Raw genomic sequence first — 18614 nt, forward strand, 5'->3', positions numbered from 1 at the left:
AAATTCAGGGGGCAGAAGGGGATGAGGTGTGTTGGGGAAAAGAATGAGCAAGACCTTGCAACCAAAGCTGCAGGTATCCTGCCCCAGGAGTACAGCAACCCCAAATTATTTCACAGTGGAAGAAAACCAACCAGAAGAATTAAAAACATATTTTAAAAAGAGGATTATTGTGGACTTCAGTTTTGATCTAAGGTTCAGATATAAAATCTCCTCGTACATGCCTGTCTCCCCCATACGAGCTGAAGCTCTAGTCTCAACAGCTAGAAATTGTGGCTATTCTAAATGTTGTCTAGTTGGCTCCAACCCTTTCACTACGCTGGGAATAATTACTACATCAACCTCTTCCAGACAAGTTTCAGTAACTCCCTGACCGTTCAAATCTACCCACATGCTGCTTCTCTCTAAAAATAAAATTAAGAAAAGCAGTGCTCTCCTACCACTTATTAAACAGGCTTGTTCTTCCTTGATGGTATAACCAGGTTGCTGGGCAGCACCAGAGCCGTGCACAAGAATGACTACTCCTTCTCCCTTCCTCCAGCTCGGCACAAAGCTAATGCTGCAGACAAAGCATTCTGCAATCACAGTTCCTCAGCAAAAGGCTCCTCTGGAAAACAAAAGCAATGCCCGTGAAACAACTACTTTTCCAAACTGTACTGCTGCAATAACGTGGCTTTCTTTGTCTGGGTTTTCTGAATGCTGATGAACGAGACATTTGGCATTTCTGGAATCCTCCACATTACCAGGGCAAGAGCAGAGTGAGTACACCTGACCACTCTGCCCCTCTCTTCTATCCCAGTCTTGATCTTAAATGATTCCCACCAAAACAGAAAATTAAAAAAAAAAAAAAAAAAAGGGGGGGGGGAGGAAGAAAATTTTTAAAAAAAATAAAAAAAAGCTCAGACTTGCACAGAAAGCAGAAGTTAGTACAAATATTTTTATCATGGAGACACTCTAAGAATGCTAACTATTCAAGCTCTTCACAAACAGTTCAGAGGACAGATGATTGTTTCTTGTCAATATTAATGAGCAAATAGCCCCTCAGAAAGGTAAGTGCCTAAGTATCCATTACTAATGGGGGTTTTGATTTTTTTAAAAGGTCCGATATTAATTCTCTCTTCCTTAAAAAGAGAGCCCCAAACTAGAAAACAGGTTACCTTTCCTTACAAGTGGAGAAACTGCTGTAAGAACATGAGATGTCATTGGGAAAACTATACAAGATCTAGGAAATAAATTCTCTTCTCCTACATCCTATTGCAGTATCTTTACTAGAGGGCTTGTGCTCTCACTAATTAGTTCCCCTCCCCTGCTTCTGCAATTAGAGTGTGATGGTTGCAGCCAGGATAACTACAGCAAACATACACAACTTAACATCTCAGCTTTCATTGTACAAAAAAGTAATGGCCATGCGCCTTGTGAATGTGCCAGTTTCTCTGTGATAAGACCCTTGTAGTTTCTGTTATATAAAAAAAAAAAAAAAAAATCAGTGACAACTCCCAAGATCAATCTCTTGCCCTGTAGCTATTCAGCATAGGTTGCTAAGTTGTAGCATTATGAAACTGAAAAATACTCAGCAGTCTCTGCACAGCACTCCATTATTTGGCATAGGCCTCCTATTAAAGCCTTGCTACTTAAATAATCCATCCAGAAGAAAATAATATCTTCAACTAACTGCAACTTATATAAAAAGTATTTAAAGAAAGTTTTCAGGACATCTCTGAGGAGCAAAATTACTCCCATATACAAATCACTAACCTGTATAGTTAGCCTATCTACCATAAAACATCATTAGCCTTTACTCAGTCTTTAAAGGCTTTTACTCCTTGTTCAGATTGTGATTTTCAGTTAAATCAAATAGCTGAACAGGGTGGCTACCTTATGCAACGATTTAGCAAAAAACAAGTACAGCACAGACAAACTAGGCTGTTTTATTATATCACTGTATGACCTGCTTCAACACGGTTGGCTCAGCTGCATGCAGTCCCTAGTGAAAAAACACATGGACATTTTATTTATTTCCTATGTAACTGGTAGAGCTCATTGACTTTACAAAAAGGTTACAGGCACAAGGCAACACTGGAGTATGGCTCATGTTAATTAGCACCTATCACCTTTTAGCTCCTACATCAATCTGCTGGTTTATTTTATCCCTTAACAGGGCTATTATCCTTACCTCTACGCAACAGGGGGTAACAGTATTTCTGGACTCTTTTGAGGACACACTGCCATAGCAAAATATGTCTAGACTTAAATTCTACCTTAGCTTAGCCTAAGTACAGAACCTCTCTTTTATACCAACATCATCTGAATTTGCATATGGCTTACTGTTTCTTCCTCAGGAAAGCATTGTCGAGTTTGAGTAACTTCTCTGCTTTTAAACTTTTCTGTGAACGTGTATTTTAAATAGGATTTTTACATTTATTGTTCAATTAAAAACCTGCAGCTTGAGAAGTAGTGCATGTAGGGAGCATATCCTCCATCCCCTGCTTTGTTGAGAACCCCCTAACTATTATGAAATAGCCTATGAAGTCACGAATGGGCTGCCGAGTATCTGTATTTACTAAATTTCCTCGTTATATATAGCTCAGTGAGCCTGAAATGTCTGATTATGTCAGCAAAAGCACATTCTGGTTAGCCTTACCATAAATGATACAAGCCACAACAACCAAATCAGAAAATGCAAAGGGTAAATGCCTGCCTTCATTTAAAATACATTGTTTTTATTGAATATTACTACGGAGAAATCAAGATTTTCACAGATTTGAAAGCCAGAAATTATCTATCATTTTACAAAAAAGACACTTCACAAAGGTATTGAATAAAAAAATTATAGGAATCTAATTTATAGCAGAAAGACTTAGGAAAAAACAACAGTGGATCAAGAAAACTAATTTTAAAATTTATAAAAATTTAAAAGATATAAAGGCTTATAATTTAGAAGTGAGGACAATTTATGTCTGCAATAATTTTCACAGTAGAATTTCTATTTATTACTGTCCTCACTTCATGACTTACCTTTTGTAAACTGTTTTAGCCAAACTCAAGTTACTGGTCACATTATACAATAATGGATTGAAATGTAAGGTTACATGACTTCATATGAGACAGATAATCCAGTGACTCCTTCCCTTTAAGGCTACAGAAATGTATGAATTCAATTTGTAATTCTTAGCAATCTTAATATCAGCATATAATGACAAAATGCAGAGACTTTAGTATGCTTCATTGGCTGTCACAATATGGTAAAGAACACAGAAACATTTCTGAAGTAAAAAAATTTAGACCCAAATCATTACTAGTTTTTAAAATGTGGTATTTCCTAACAGAAAGTCTCTTTCTGTACTTCAGTAACTGACACGTTTGTTATCAACATTATTATCCCATTTAATTTTTCTTTAGCACTTCTTCAATGTGTTTGAACACACTAGCATCTTCAATGGTCGGTGTTATCTGAAAAGGAAGAATATACAGAAGCATGTAATAGTAGATTGTGGTCCTTCAACAGTAAAACAGAATTTCATTCAGAGAATCTTCTAAATCTAGCCATCAAAAGCAATCAAGAAAAAAGTATCTGGAAAGCTCTGGAACAAAAAAATCTTTTGGGTAAGCTACAGTAGAAATAAAATACAATGTACTACCTGAAGTCACGGACCAGTTGCAGAATGGTCTAGAGAATCGAAACCATGATGTTGTGTCTTTGATGTGCACGTGTGCCTAATTCATTAAAGCATACACCTCCAGCTTACCTTATAGGGCTTTCCACTGACAAGTGCAGAAAGAGCTGAACGTGGTATCTTGCCAGAGCGTGTTTTCGGTAGCTGTTTCACAAACACCCCCTTCTGGAAAGCTGCTACTGGACCAACGTTAGTTCGAACTTGCTCAACAACCTCTTCCAAAATCTTCTCCTCTTCTGTCTTTACACCTAGTGAAGAAGTTCACATACTTTACCTTTTCTGGGACTTTTGCAAGTCTAAGTAACATCAGCATGAGTGAGCTCTCACCTTCTCTCAGTACACACAGCGCAAATGGAACATGTCCTTTTAAAGGATCCTCCTGGCCCACAACAGCACAGTCTGCCACAGCGTGATGGAGGAGAACACACTGAGGGACAGAAAACAACACTGAACTGAACTAATAATAACTGAACATTTCAGTGAAAAAATTCCATAGGCATGGACATAAAAAATAAACTTATTTCCTACATTTTGACAGCAAGAAGTATTTAATCAGTACACCTCAGGATTCCAATTACACATTGCAGATGCACGTGTGTATACTTTCACACACATGCCTAGTTTTCAAACAAACATGAGAAATAAAAACTACAGTAACACAAGATACAAATATAGAACAAAGCAAAGGTGATTTCCTGACAGCTTTGGTAGGGTATCACATCTTTGGTTTTGTTAGTGAGATCTTTGCTGGAACAAATAACATTAGTCTAACGTTACGAATAACATGAAGTTAAGTGTGCGGAGTAAGGACCAAAACCACAGCAGCACTCCTACTACAGGGCTATAAAGTATATTGGTTCATGCTCTCTGAATCCTGTCTTTTTCAATTCTTTGCTGCACAAAAGGCATAGTTCCAACCAAAGAGCAACAGAGGCCCAACCTCAGCTTGCAGCTAGCCTAGTTCAGCTCACTCTCTTGGAAACGCTAGGTCTCAGCCTCCTTAGACAAAAAAGGGAATTAAACAAGAGTCCCCTCCTTCCTACTACACATTTACAGTATTATACAAGTGATAGACAGTAGCACTAATATATTAAACTCTTATGGAGTTTACATTATGGAAATGTAGACTAGTAAGGTCTACAACTAGAGTAACTATAGTTTTTCACAGAAACATAGGAAAAAGGATTTCTCATGCTAAATTCCTCGATTTCAAGTCTGTTGCCTCAGATAGGCAAGAACTGATTTGGGTTTTTTCAGAGTCAAGGCAAGCAGGGACACCATAGATATACAGAAAAAAGAGATGGATAGATCAACACAAGCTGAGGTTACCCTAACGGCTAACATTCACTGATTGGCAAGGTAAACAGTAACACCTACTGCATTGCAGTAAACATGGAGCTCCAATGATACTAATAGATACCTTAGACAAAGAAACTAATTGTTTGGAACATAGTAAAGCTGAAATTCTTAGTGAAAGCACTAAGGAAAAGCTTGTTAAGCTTGTAATGCAGCTATAATGTAAATGCAGACAATATACTTGCTCAACAAGGTGACTGTCATTTAATTAGATGGCGATTCAATGAACCTCTAATTCTGTATTTACTGATCTTACTGAAGAGCTAACTGCGGTCTTGTTAATACTTTCCCATTTAACTAGCAATTTGCTGTGCATGCATTAACAACACTCTTGTTTTTTAGCTTTGTTCAAAAGGTGAATAGAAAAGCTTCTAGAATTTTGTAGTGATGAAAATTTTTTTGCTTCTAGGGGAAAGACCTAACTAGCAGGGAGAAAAACAGACACTGGGCTTGGGATGTTGGATACAAAGGTAATACAGCTGAGAAGGGGATTCAATTCATCATTTGTTAAAGGAGCTTCAGATTCAGCCTGAAGTGAAGAAAGAGTGCCCAGCTCAGCCCCTGAGCAGTCGAGCAGTCAGGGGTGGGGATGAGATTCTCTGCCACGCTTTAGTAGAGCAACACAGAAAACTGACTTCAAAGGGAAAGAGGTTTAAGCGGACTGAAAACCACCTTTATGTCTCCATAGACCCAAGTCAGGGCAGCAGCTGGTTCAGCTCCCTGGCTGACCGATCCTCAAAGGATTGCCTATGTTTACCTGAATTTGTTCACTTCTGTGTAATCAGAATGTCTTCTATCCTCTTTTAAGTTTTCTAGCCTTTTAAAAAAATAGTCACTAGGCTAATAGACATTATAAAGCAAAAAAATGACTAACAGATTAGTTTGTGATTCAGTGAACAGTTAAATTCTGAGTTCTTAAAAGTTATTTTTCCCTTGTACGTGCCCAGCACACCTTTTCCTATACTCCCTGAATAAGCAATTGATATGTCATCAGGGAAATTTGTAACTGGCAATCAATCACAGTGGTTCCAGAGAGGTGAGTGAACAATGATATGAAATTCAGATACTATTATGAACTGCACTATTTTCAACTTTTTGAGCTGAATGGGTATTACATTAATACTTTCAATTTAACAGCAGGGGGTTTTTACAGAAATTTTCATTGTTCATTTAACACTGCTCATACAATAAGAGACAAAACAGGTCTCAAGAAACTGTGAAGGAAACTCTTCAAATCGAGAAAAAGCACTGGATGCCAGTCTATGTGAAAAGAATTCAGCCAACACCAAGCTCTTTAAAAAAACACCACAACTAAAATCTGTATTCTAGGAATGAAAGTTTCTACTCCTAAGTAACTACAGTAGCTGGTGAAACTACCTGGCACACTGACCCTACATTATCTTAATGTATTCCCAAATAAATATGTTATCAGAGCTTACAGGAACGCTTCCCATGCTACCATATTGCCCCTTAACTCAACCTTCAAATATCAAATCATGCCTCTCTTATTAATCCCAGGGTACAAACTGCTTATTGTTGACTAAATTTATTATGGTACTGGAAAGCACCTTAACAGGAAGGACCTGAAACAATTAGTGTTTTGCTTAAAAGTACCAATGGAAATGCAATCAAAGAAAGCAGAAAGAAAATGAGACAGTTTGTGAGATTTTCAGTCTCAGCTTTCTTTATTCATCTCTCACTCTTCTATTTTACTGTCAGGCAACACTAACCTCTTCAATTGCGCCTGCTGAAATTCTGTGTCCGGCAACATTGATCACATCATCAGCTCGAGACAGGACGTATAAATAGCCATCTTCATCCATATAACCTGCATCCATGGTATCATAATATCCCTAAACACAACACAACCAAAAATAAACTCAGAAATAGTACTAGGAACATCCATTCATCTCCCATGAAACCAACAAACAAAACTGATTGTTTCAAATGAAATACAGTTTGGGTGCCTGAAAGATTTAATTCTGTAATATTTTTCACCACTCTTACATCATAATATACCATGCAGCTCCCTTTCCAGAAAGGTTTTGTAGTCTTTGTTAAGACAGAACAGAAGTCAACACATAAACCTGGATTTTTTCCAACTCTGCTTACTTTGATCCCTGACAGCTTGGAGAAGGATGTTGCCTGAATCGACACAAGGAGAATGGAATGGTTACAATATAATGACAGTTGTCAAATTGCTCCGAAGGATATTCCTGTTCGCTGGATCCAAACATACATCATCATCATCATCATCATCATGCAAGTGCACACAAAAAATAATTTGCCTGATCAATTCACTCATTTACCTTCATTGAGGCAAACCTTCCGTTTTGGAAATTCACATAGGACCAATCTATCTATTCCTGTAAGGAAAGGAAGAAGCCAGTCCTTGGATAGTCAATCTGACAAGGAAACATAACTAATGCAGTAAGGAGCCTTCAATGTATTTAGGTGCACAGTGAGGAAGTGTATATTTTGGACTGATACTAAGTTAGAATGACTGCATGTCAACAGCAGTAGCATATTTGAAGCTATGCTAGTCTAAGGTTGTGAGGCTTGTTTCTTTTATTAGATCAAATGACATGAAACAACTTTTAGGCTCAGGAGCTTGCAGTTTACTACTTCTGTTTCAGATCTTAAAAAAAAAAAAAAAAAAAAAAAAGTGTGCCTAAAAGCTTATGGATGACGAAAGTTTTACCTTGAAGTGTTTTTAACTGTATAACATATATCAAAGATCTCCCATTAAAATAAGATACAATAATTTTGTATATTATCCAGTTTAAATCTACTATCATTCAGTCCTACAGGATTACCAAAAGTTTATATAATTCATTTCGTAATTCTTACTGGAAATTTTTGGAAATATAACTCCTGGAATATTTCCTGATTTTCCCAAAGACCGGAGAATGCTCCAGGAGGCAAAGGCAACCTTAAATTAAAAAGAGCAGAGGGAAGTAGTAAGAAACACAGATATAACAGGTACAACTCATGCTCTCCATTCATACTTCATATTCAAATAAATAGTCATTGGCTATACAATCATAAAACAGTTCAGCTTAATAATATGCTGATAACAGATCACAAAGACCATATATTTATTGTGATCACATGCATATAGCTCTGAACTGTATCCAGGCCATACCTTATATATAACATAAGCATCTCTGGCATTCAGTAAAACGTTTGGTCTAGTAAACACTATATACCGTACTATAAATATGTTATCAGCATCCAGCTTTCAACATTTCCAAGGAAAAAGTATGTCAGAAATGTGTGCATATATGCTATCATACAGACAACTTCGTTATTACAGGTATCTCTTTCTCTAACACACATACACACTCACACATGCATAGACATATTAATTGAATTATCAGACACACAGACCTTCAGTTTCTGTAAAAAGATATAACTCGAATGACTTCAGCCATGGGAATCTGAACAAAAATGCTTTTCTTTATTTAAACTGTGCATAATATTATTGGAATTATTGGAGGAGTTCTTTGAAAGTATATTGATACAAGTCACTTTCAGAACTTTCTAAAATAACTGGACTTATTTTTATTTTTTTTAAGAAGTGAAGCTCCAAAATTCTGGATGGGTTTATTCGCTGAGTTTTCAATGCATATTATACACTCATTCTTCAGTCAAGGACACGGGCATGACAGAATATGGGACACACCACATACATATCTGCCAGAAGAAGAAAAGCTACAGAAGTCTCAGCTAACAAAGAAGTGGTTGCTTCTTCCTTCAAAGCTCTGATAGAGTTGAACATAGCTTACTTGAACTGCCTATGACACACGTATTCGGGGATATCAACACAAATTTTATGAAGCTTAACCCTAGTAACAGAGGGAGAATGATCATGCAAGCAAGCATATTTATACAGATAGAATCATACATGCCTTATACAGGTTTTACTAGCATATGTCTGCATACCTAACCAGCAAATCTTTAGCCAGGGGTATTTTATTTTCTACTGCAGTAGTGTCCCTGTGACACCAGAAGGCAACATCTCTCTCTAGCACTGAAACACCAGTATCATTACAAGTCTCCTATGAAGTTCAGGTCACAAGAATAGGTGCTACCAGCTCAGTGACATGGACATTTCTAACATCACATTTACAAAAAGAATAGTGTGTGTATATATATATATATACATATTTATATATACATATATATACACACACACACACTTTTTTTTTTTTAACCTAAATTTGCTGTTGTCGTGGTTTAACCCCAGCCAGCAACTAAGCACCACACAGCCGCTCACTCACCGCCCCCCCCCCGCCCCCCAGTGGGATGGGGGAGAAAATCAGGAAAAGAAGTAAAACTCATGGGTTGAGATAAGAACAGTTTAATAGAAGAGAAAAGAAGAAACTACTAATGATGATGATAATAATAAAATGACAACAGCAATAATAAAAGGATTGGAATGTACAAATGATGCGCAGGGCAATTGCTCACCACCCACCGACCGACACCCAGTTAGTCCCCGAGCAGGGATCCCCCGTCCCCACTCCCCCCAGTTTATATACTGGGCATGATGTCACATGGTATGGAATACCCTGTTGGCCAGTTTGGGTCAGCTGTCCTGGCTGTGTCCCCTCCCAACTTCTTGTGCCCCTCCAGCTTTCTTGCTGGCTGGGCATGAGAAGCTGAAAAATCCTTGTCTTTAGTCTAAACACTACTTAGCAACAACTGAAAACATCAGTATGCGAAGAATGTTGATAACGCTGAACTCAAAACACAGCACCGAACCAGCTACTAGGAAAACAATTAGTTCTATCCCAGCTGAAAGCAGGACAGCTGTAAATAGTACAAGCTACATTGAAAAGACCGTATTATCTAGTAATGATTCAAATCCATTATTTTTTACAATCCCAAGTTTTTTCAGTTTAATTCAGCTCAATTAGCATAATAGAATATACTACTATAAATATTACTATTTTCTCTGAGGGTTCTGGCTCAACACATTCTATAAATCACATTCCCTGAAAGTATAGTTAAAGCAAGGCCAGAAATGGCAAGACACTTCCCAGGTAGTCACCCGGGCTGCAGGAGGGCAGGTTGGCTTCTGCCCATCCGGAGGGAATTCACTGGCCTATTTTAAGCCTTTCAAGCTTAGTACGCATCTTCGCGATACACAAACATGACCTATAGAGTATTTGCCTTGGAAAAAAATAAATTAGAAAAACAATATATTGACCCTGGTGTCTGTGTATGTACGAGTTCAAAAGAAAAATCTCTTGTTTAGATTCAAGAAAAACCACTACAGAATGGTAGTTACTATGGTTGTTGCCTGGTTGCTAATAGCACAGCAATTCGTAACAGCCTCAGTCACTGCACATTTTGCACTTAAATTTATTTAACAGTCTGAAGCATGCTTGTGATGGGAGAGAAAGGACAATTCATATTGACAAAGTCCTTAATAATTTCTCCACAGCTCTATTCAGTACTTTGCGGTTAGTCGTTAAATAGAAAAACCAATTTCATCGCTGAAATCAGAGCAGCACTTACCTTTCTGTAACTGCAAGTGTTTAGAAATCTAAACCCAGAAGTATGTAACATATCACCAAAAATAATTCCTGCTCCCACCATTTGGTGGTGTTTGTTTTTTTAGTTGTGGGTTTTTTTGTTTTGGGGGTGTGGGTTTTTTTTTGGGGGGGGAAGGCCACAGTGTTTGGTTTTCTTGTGGTTGGTTTTTTTAAAGGAAAACTGCATTGATAAGTACATGCACAGTGCATATTTCGTAAGTCTATGGAAACTAGACTGCTAAACTACTGGCTACCACAGGTATGTCCATAGTGCAAATCATAGCACAATACAGACACAATCTGAAAATGTGCTTCCATGGCTTTCTGTAAAAGATTATTTGCAGTTTGGACTCCATTCCATATACAAAGCAAAAACTGAATGCCATCTTCCATGTGTCCATCTTTCAGGCAAAATAATTCCAGAGCAATAGGCACATACAATTCTTCCGTGATGGTAAAGTTCTTAGCATTATGACTGACTAGAATTTCTAGGTGCTGTGCAAACACAAATAATTAATGAAATTAATAAAGGTAGAATTCAGCTTGCCAGAAAATAATTACATGTATTGGAATTTTGCCAGGACATAAGAATTAAAATGCCCAGAGCCAAAAACACCTCCATCCCACTGCTCTCAGTGGGAATGCTGCCATGAATTCCAAAGAGAGCAGAACTGGATCATAATTATGTGCAAGGACCCAAAGAGAGAAAATGAGATAGTCAGAATATAATGGCAACCTGAAAGCAAACACCTCTTCCTTTCCTCAACCCCCCCATAATAAAGGAACATTTTGAGATGTTGGCTTTGGGTCTATTCTCCCTAGGAAACAGCACACACCTACAAAAGTTCTGTATTGAAAAACTCTTGCCTCTTTGTCCAAACACTGAGTTGATGCTCAAGGCCTTTTGGGGTTATTTTTATTAAGAGGATATATTGACCAAAAAATGCCAGGTATGCATAAGTAAGCATGATTGCCCCAGAGATGGTCCTGCTTTGCTTTCACAAGCAACAGGACCACAGAAGACCAAGACAGGAGGAGGTAGGTTCCTTCATCATCATTTCCACAACATACAAAGAAGTTGCTTTTCTTGGTTTCCCTTTGGGCCATATTTACTGTATTTCTCTAGCTATCTGTTACATTCTCTCATGCTGCATGCCAAGCCATAACCCAGTCAGTGTTGAGCCTTTTCATCTACAATTAGTTCCAAGATAAGCCCACCCTTACACTATTCTTGCTTTGATTTTTCATATTGTCATAACTCTGGTAGCGTCTTCTATCTCCTCATTGCTTCTTCCTTCTGGAGGGGACAGTCACAAGCTTCAACAAATACAAATTCAAGACAAGCTTGCCACCTTTTTCTAAAATATGTGTTACCAACTATATTGTATCAGTCTAGCTACAGTCAACTCATCCTGTTTAACTAGCAAGAATAGGCAGTTTCAAACCCAAGCTGAGGTTCAAGCCAAAAAACCAACACTGAGCTGAATCAAAACATGTGAACTTGAGAAAAGTTTACCTTTGGATTGCAAACCTCAAAAAAGATGAATAGGTCTGAATTTTGATCTCACTCATGCCAATTTTTCACCACAACTTCAGCAGTATAAATTATGCTATTCTCCATTTACTCCAGTGAAATTAAGATGACAATTATAGTACTACAGGAATACAGATCCAGGTCCATTTCTCACTTCAAGGTTGAATACATTTAGAACAGCATCAGGAAAGCTAGGTAAACTGTGTAAATTAATGATGTAAATTATATGGGTTCATTTTGCAAGGATCCACTCCAGTTACATTTTACAAAGATAAGAAGGTAATTTCATTATAAATTGGAGAAACTAAGACAGATTAGGTGAGCTTGGCAGCATCACAAAAAAAGTCTGAAGTACTTTCACAGTAACTGTTTTCTGCTAGAGAATTTTAAATGACAATCATTATCTGTTTTTTAAGCATTGGTTCACAGTTCATTTATTTCATACAACGGTGGCTGACCTTACACAGAACAGCCCACCTTTAGCTTAGCCCAAGAAAGTCTGACTCCATGTGTCACATCCTTTCAGGATGCCACTTATCAAAATGGTGTAAGATTTCTTTTTGATGGAACAAAGCAATTATAGACACAGCACTCAAAAGATAATTTACACAGAAAAGCAGATTTCTGAAAGTACAAATGAAAGTCAAAAACTGTTAGAGACGCTACCTTGCTGAGTTTCCGAAAAAACCATCCTTTTATTTTATGGTAGACAATGGTACTCACAGGCTGTTCATTACAGCCAGTCAAAGCAAGTATAAGCCATTGTTAAATGAGTTTGGGCTTGTGAATGGAGCTAAATCATCTTGACTGGCAGCTATATTATTACTCAGCATTTATGTAGTGCTGTGCATAAACTTCACTCAAAAAAATTTTTGATTGCAAGTTCTAAAGCCATCTGGAATCTAGAAGCTTTTTCAGACACTAGGAACAACAGCATAGGAAAAAGAGTGGAGAAGAGGTAAGAGAAGAGTAGAGGATCTCAAACATTCATCAGTCTGCATGAAGCACTGTTTTAGTTAGCTGAAGAGGGTCACAAAAGTAGTTGGTCTCAGTGTGGATTTTGCAGGAAAAAAAATACAGTTTAGTGGGGAAGAGACAAAGCCATCAAAAACTAGTGAAAGAGCTTGGAAAAAGCTAAAAGCTAAAAGTAAAGAAAGTTCAAATGCTACTCACATGTACTCAGCCAGAGATCTGTTAGAAAACCTATCTTGGGCCAAATTGCTCTCACATTGAAAGTCCTACTCGTTGTTTCACTCATAAAGGGAAAAGACAAAGCTGATAAACGTGGAAGGCTGGCAGGGAGAGAAATTTTTTGCACAGATTCTTCATGATCATCTAATCTGACCTCCCATGTAACAGAGGCTAAAGGATGCCATCTACTAAATCCTGCCTCAATCTTGTGACTTTTGGTTAAAATGGATATGCAGGTTTGACTTAGAGGTGTCAAAGAAAACCACCCTATTCCCAATAAGTTGTTCCAATGGTTTAATACTTTCACTGTTAAAACTGTGGTTTATTTCTCATCTGAATATATCTAGCTTCAGCTTCCAATCTCTTTATGCTAGATTAAACAGCCAACTCTCAGAGATTTCTTTGTCCTGCAGGTATTTCCTGACCTTGATAAAGTTATCATTTACCTGATCTTGGATGAACTACATACCACAAGTTCATCTGTAAGTTTCTTTAAGCCAAGCTTTCCAGCACTCAAGTCACTCTCTTTCATATCTTCTCTAAAACCCAGTCACTTTCTCAATAGTCTCTTGAAATATGGCCATAGAAACTGAACATAATGCATTAATGGTTTTTCTAACATCATATCCACAGATAGTAATATTTAGCTCCTTTTCAGTTTCCCTACTGAATAACAAGGAATCTTATTGCCTTAGTCATACTAGCAGCTACATTTCATTCAAAGATCTTGTGTATTCAGAGGTTTATCCACTGTAACATAAAAGGCTCCTCTGAAAGTCACTGCTTTCTAGGGCACAGTCCTTCATCTTATAAATCTAGCAACTTTTCACTGTTCCTAACTGTATGGCCTTTACTTACAAGAATGTATTGCAAGTGGTCTGTGCAGGATGACACGCTTGCTTTACATGATTCTGCAAGCAATGCTTTTCTCCCTCCAGCAATCTTCCTTGGGGCCAAGCTACTCAGACCAGTCTGCAACATGTCCTCTGTTGGGTTGCCTTTAATTTTCTGCTACCTTATGTAATTTTTTAATTTGTTTTATATTTAAAAAAAAAACAACCCACACATTAAACACCACTTCCAAAATGGCAAAGCACATCATTAAAAATGACAAAAAATAAAAACAACTCAAGCAATGGAGATATAGCTTAATCCCCTTCAGACAGTCTAGAACAATCACATATGACAAAGAGAGACATTTCTTAGCACATCTAAGTACTTGAATTTGGGGCATTATTACGTTCATAGAAGGAAATCTCAGAATATTGAGTCTTGTTCTTTACCATTGGATAAAATTTAATGATAAAAGTATAGAGTCTTTTAAAAGCACAGAACAACAATAGTGTCACACTTACAAAAAGAGAAAAATTGACAATATTCATTACTGAGACACTATGTAATGATAAGATCTTCAGTGGCTGTTTTGGCATCTCAGGTACCTTCTATCTAACCGTCTGTCTTCTGAGCTAAGGCTATATACCCCTCTTCTGGCTTCAGATGAAGTCTCCCCTCGCTTTCCTTATCTAAAAAAACTGCCATTGCCACCCGGCCTCCTTTTCTTCCTGGGAAAGGGAAGAGTGCAAACGAGAGCTGTGACCTCTCTCATGTGCACATCCCAAGTTAGAATGCCCAAATGCTGATCCATCAAGTCTTACAAGATTTTTCTTTATTTTCTTTAATGGAATACCGAGGTAATATGCTGTGCTATGAAAGATTATATCTTTTTCTTTCCCTTTTCTTTCCTTTAAGCTCTTTTGGTTAGCATTTCTATTGTGCATCTTAATGACTACATTCCTGGCTTCAGGTTGCTTCAGACTTCCATGTAGACACTGATTATTTTTTTTTTTAATGCATTATAAGAAATACTAAATAAGTAAGCTTTTTATTGAATGTCTATTTGCTCTCTGAATACTGTATAAAGATTGAACACAGTACCACAAATAGTGAAACTATGAATAGATTGCTTGATTCTGAACAATATCTCTTCCATTGAAGGATATTAACTTTATGGTATTTGCTTCAAACTCCTGTCACATTTCTATTCAGCTAACTTAAAATCTAAAATTATGAAAAGCTCTAAGTTTATCATGACCCTTTCTTTATAAAACCTCATGAATAAATATTATTTTTCAATACTTTACACTCTTAGAGCACTGTACAGAAAGTTTTGCATGATTTTACTCTATATAATGGGGTGGGTCATCATTTCAATCATTTTAACTATTGACAGAACATTATAAGTTTCCTCCCTCTTCCTCCACTAATCCCAAATTCACAAAAAAACCCCCACAACATTAATGGTCTGCAGCACCTTTCATGCAGTCACTATTCTTAAATGCAATTTAACCAACACAAGCAAAGCATTTCAGAATCACTGTATGATGTATCTACATTGTCTTACCTCTTTCTGAATATGGAACACAAATATTTATCAGTAAAGCAAATTTGTAAATACTTATCTCATAAACCTCCATTATTATGGCACAAAATTAACTATACAAACACTAGAGGAAATGTAACTAGGATCTACCAGGAAATTTACTGACAGGCATTACTCTCTGGATAGAATGAGTACATGGCAAATGTAGTCCTCTTGCTGTTGTGAGTGAACATAAAGAATAATGCTAGCTAATGAGACAGTGCCAACAACTGCTTCATAAAAAAAACGTAATGGGTTTGTGATCTTTATAATGTACAAGAGCAAAACTGAGTTTCCCACTGTACTGGAATTTAAATTGGATTTCTTTTTGCTAATGTTCCTTACGAGAACAGGTAACTTTAAAAATTCTCATGGCTAATCATGATTACACACACACACACACACACATTTTCAAGTGTGTATTAATTACAGGCAGGTGAGAACAATGCAAGCAGAAGTGTGTCACTAAATCAGACTGGTCTTACTAATGGAAGTGGAGGTCATTGCTGCTATCATTTTCACTTCAGAATAAATCCTCGGTTAATTATCTTTCATGTCCAAAGATTCTAGCTCAAAAAAATGTAAATTTAGAAACCATTCATATAAGCACACTCTCACGAGCTGCAGTCGTCTTCGTTTTCCCTTGTCCTTTCATCATAAATGTTGTGACACTGCATTTGATTACTTTATCCTGAGAGACTTGTGAAGTCAAAAAGTTTACTCTGTTTTCTAGGTAAATTAGTCTGTATGAGAGTTCTTGTCAGCAAAAATCTTTCCAAAAGGCACAGATGATGGTTATATGAAAAAAACCCCAGGTATCAGTTGGTAGATGAGTAAAGAAAAGAACGTATCGGGGCAGAAAGATGGAGTAAATAGGTGTAAGAATTACTTATCTAAAGTATTTGACTCCTGCAGGATAAAATTAAAGTTTAAAACTCTGTTGCAAGCATATTTTAAATACTAAACTTATGAGCACCACAGGCCTCAAGCAACTCCCAGTAGTTTTTACCGGGAGTTAGACTGGGATAAAAATAACAAAGAGCAGCAGCATCACACTGCTTTTGCACAGCTGGTATTGTAGGCAGTGTGTGGCCACTCTCCTATCCAAGAAATACTGAGGAATATTTCTCAACTCACATATGCTGCAGATAAAGCAAATGCTTGTGTTTTTTTCTAAAACGGTACACCATATTTTGCTGCTGAGTGTATGACAGAGTAGTAGTTGAAACTATCCTGACTCCTCCATTTCTTCCAGCTGCATGGGCACATGTCCCTGGGGTGACCAACAAACACTGCTAGTAACAAGGATGATACCCACTATTTTTAAGGGGTCTGTACCTGTAGAAGCCTGAGATGAAGAGCCGAAAGGCTTCTTTGCAGGAGGGCTTTATGAAAACTAGCCCTAATCAAAAAATGAAAAAAGTTTACAGCTAAATAACTGCTTAGCTGAATGAAGCAGAAGATAAAAAAAATGTGATGCCTTAACCTAACGGCCAGAGATTTTTATGACCAAAAAAACCAAGTGAACACTGCAGAAAGTTGTCACTTACCAGGAAACCTGGAACAAAATGTTAAGATGCTGCAAACCGTAATATCCTAAAACCAACTTCTGTTAACAGTCAACAGATTGAAACCTTGGAAATGTTAAAAAATCCACAATTGGCCTCCTAAAGCTGATCAATAACTTCGCCTTGGTTTTGGGGTTTGTTTTTTTTTTGGTTAAGCTGCAGAATGAATTTTAAGAGAGCCTATTGTCTCAAAAGAGTAAGTCAGAAAAAAGGTTGGAAGAGAAAGAGGGGTGATAGTTAACCTACCTCACACTTGGTTTCATATCAACTATGTTAATGATACAATTTAATTTCTTCGCACCCTGCTCTCCCCCCTATTTTACAACAGACATTACAATACATATGGACATGATAAAATAATAGTGTCCCTGTGCCATTACTCTTTCTTGAGTGATCCAATAAAAAAAACCCAACAAAACCAAAAGTAAAACCCAAACCCCAAAATCCCCCCTTTTTCCCTATCAATTTATTTGACTGCAGCAGAAGTCAAGATAAAACAAAACAAAACAACCACCAACAACAAAAGTCAATATATAAACACATTTGTAATCCCTTAAGATAAATGCCTAAATGTGGGGCCACATTAGGGAAAATAAATTCCGGCTTTAAGAGTTTGACAATAAGCCCAAACAGGATCTTCTAATATGGCAATATCCGCTCCTGACAGGCACTTGAAGATAATAATGACTCAGAAACGTATGCACACATCTACCAACATTACCTGTTAGTAGATGTAGTTTGGGTTGTTTGGCAGAGTTGCTAAGGATGGAGTTAATTTTATTTTGCTTTTGGTAGATAATGCTAAGCACCTACCCTAAACTAGCTGTATCACCCCTGCAGTCAGTGGAGAGACAGGAGCACAGGTAGGCAATTTATTCCATCCTAGCTGAATGCCTAAGACAGCTAGGATCAATTTTCTTGCAAAATACCTTCCTCTCTCTCCACTGATTACAAGCTTACGTTTTATTATGGCATCAGGCACTACAGAGGCGAGAGCTTCAAAAGATACCCCTCCACTCTGACCTGGATTACGGATACTGCAAACCACAGCTTATTAAAGCCTGGAGCAATTTTAATTATTCATACTCAGCAATGGAATGAATGCACAATCTTACACGTGTCACAGGAAAACTACGCCTAAATACGAGTCTGCTGCTTCGGGGGAGATCGTGTGTGCACTTAAACACATGCCTGTGTGTCTGGTGGCTTAGCCCAAGATGCTGAAAATTAGGCAGGGTATAGACCTCATCCTGAAAACAAACGTTTGTGTCACACAGTACAATAACTTAACGTGAGACTGTCTTAGTCTCCACAGGGGTCTAGTCACATTCG

The 18614-nt window shown here is 37.4% G+C and overlaps 1 protein-coding gene across 3 annotated transcripts in view; it reads right to left on the reverse strand.

Annotated features, from left to right (window-relative positions):
* Window positions 1-2514: 2514 nt before the first annotated feature.
* The window catches only part of ACSS3 (acyl-CoA synthetase short chain family member 3), a 90107-nt gene continuing 74007 nt past the window's right edge, over window positions 2515-18614 (reverse strand). For 2 of the 3 annotated variants that reach the window (XM_075057972.1, XM_075057973.1), the window contains 5 exons: window positions 7878-7959; window positions 6758-6880; window positions 3999-4098; window positions 3744-3919; window positions 2523-3447 (listed from right to left, as the gene is read on the reverse strand). In XM_075057972.1, coding sequence (XP_074914073.1) covers window positions 3382-3447; window positions 3744-3919; window positions 3999-4098; window positions 6758-6880; window positions 7878-7959 — 547 coding nt within the window. In that variant the 3' untranslated portion in view covers window positions 2523-3381. Of the gene's footprint in view, window positions 3448-3743; window positions 3920-3998; window positions 4099-6757; window positions 6881-7877; window positions 7960-18614 lie in introns of all 3 variants that reach the window. The other variant, XM_075057971.1, reaches the window with a different exon arrangement.

Source organism: Buteo buteo, chromosome 26 (assembly GCF_964188355.1).
Source record: "Buteo buteo chromosome 26, bButBut1.hap1.1, whole genome shotgun sequence".
Lineage (NCBI taxonomy): Eukaryota > Metazoa > Chordata > Aves > Accipitriformes > Accipitridae > Buteo > Buteo buteo.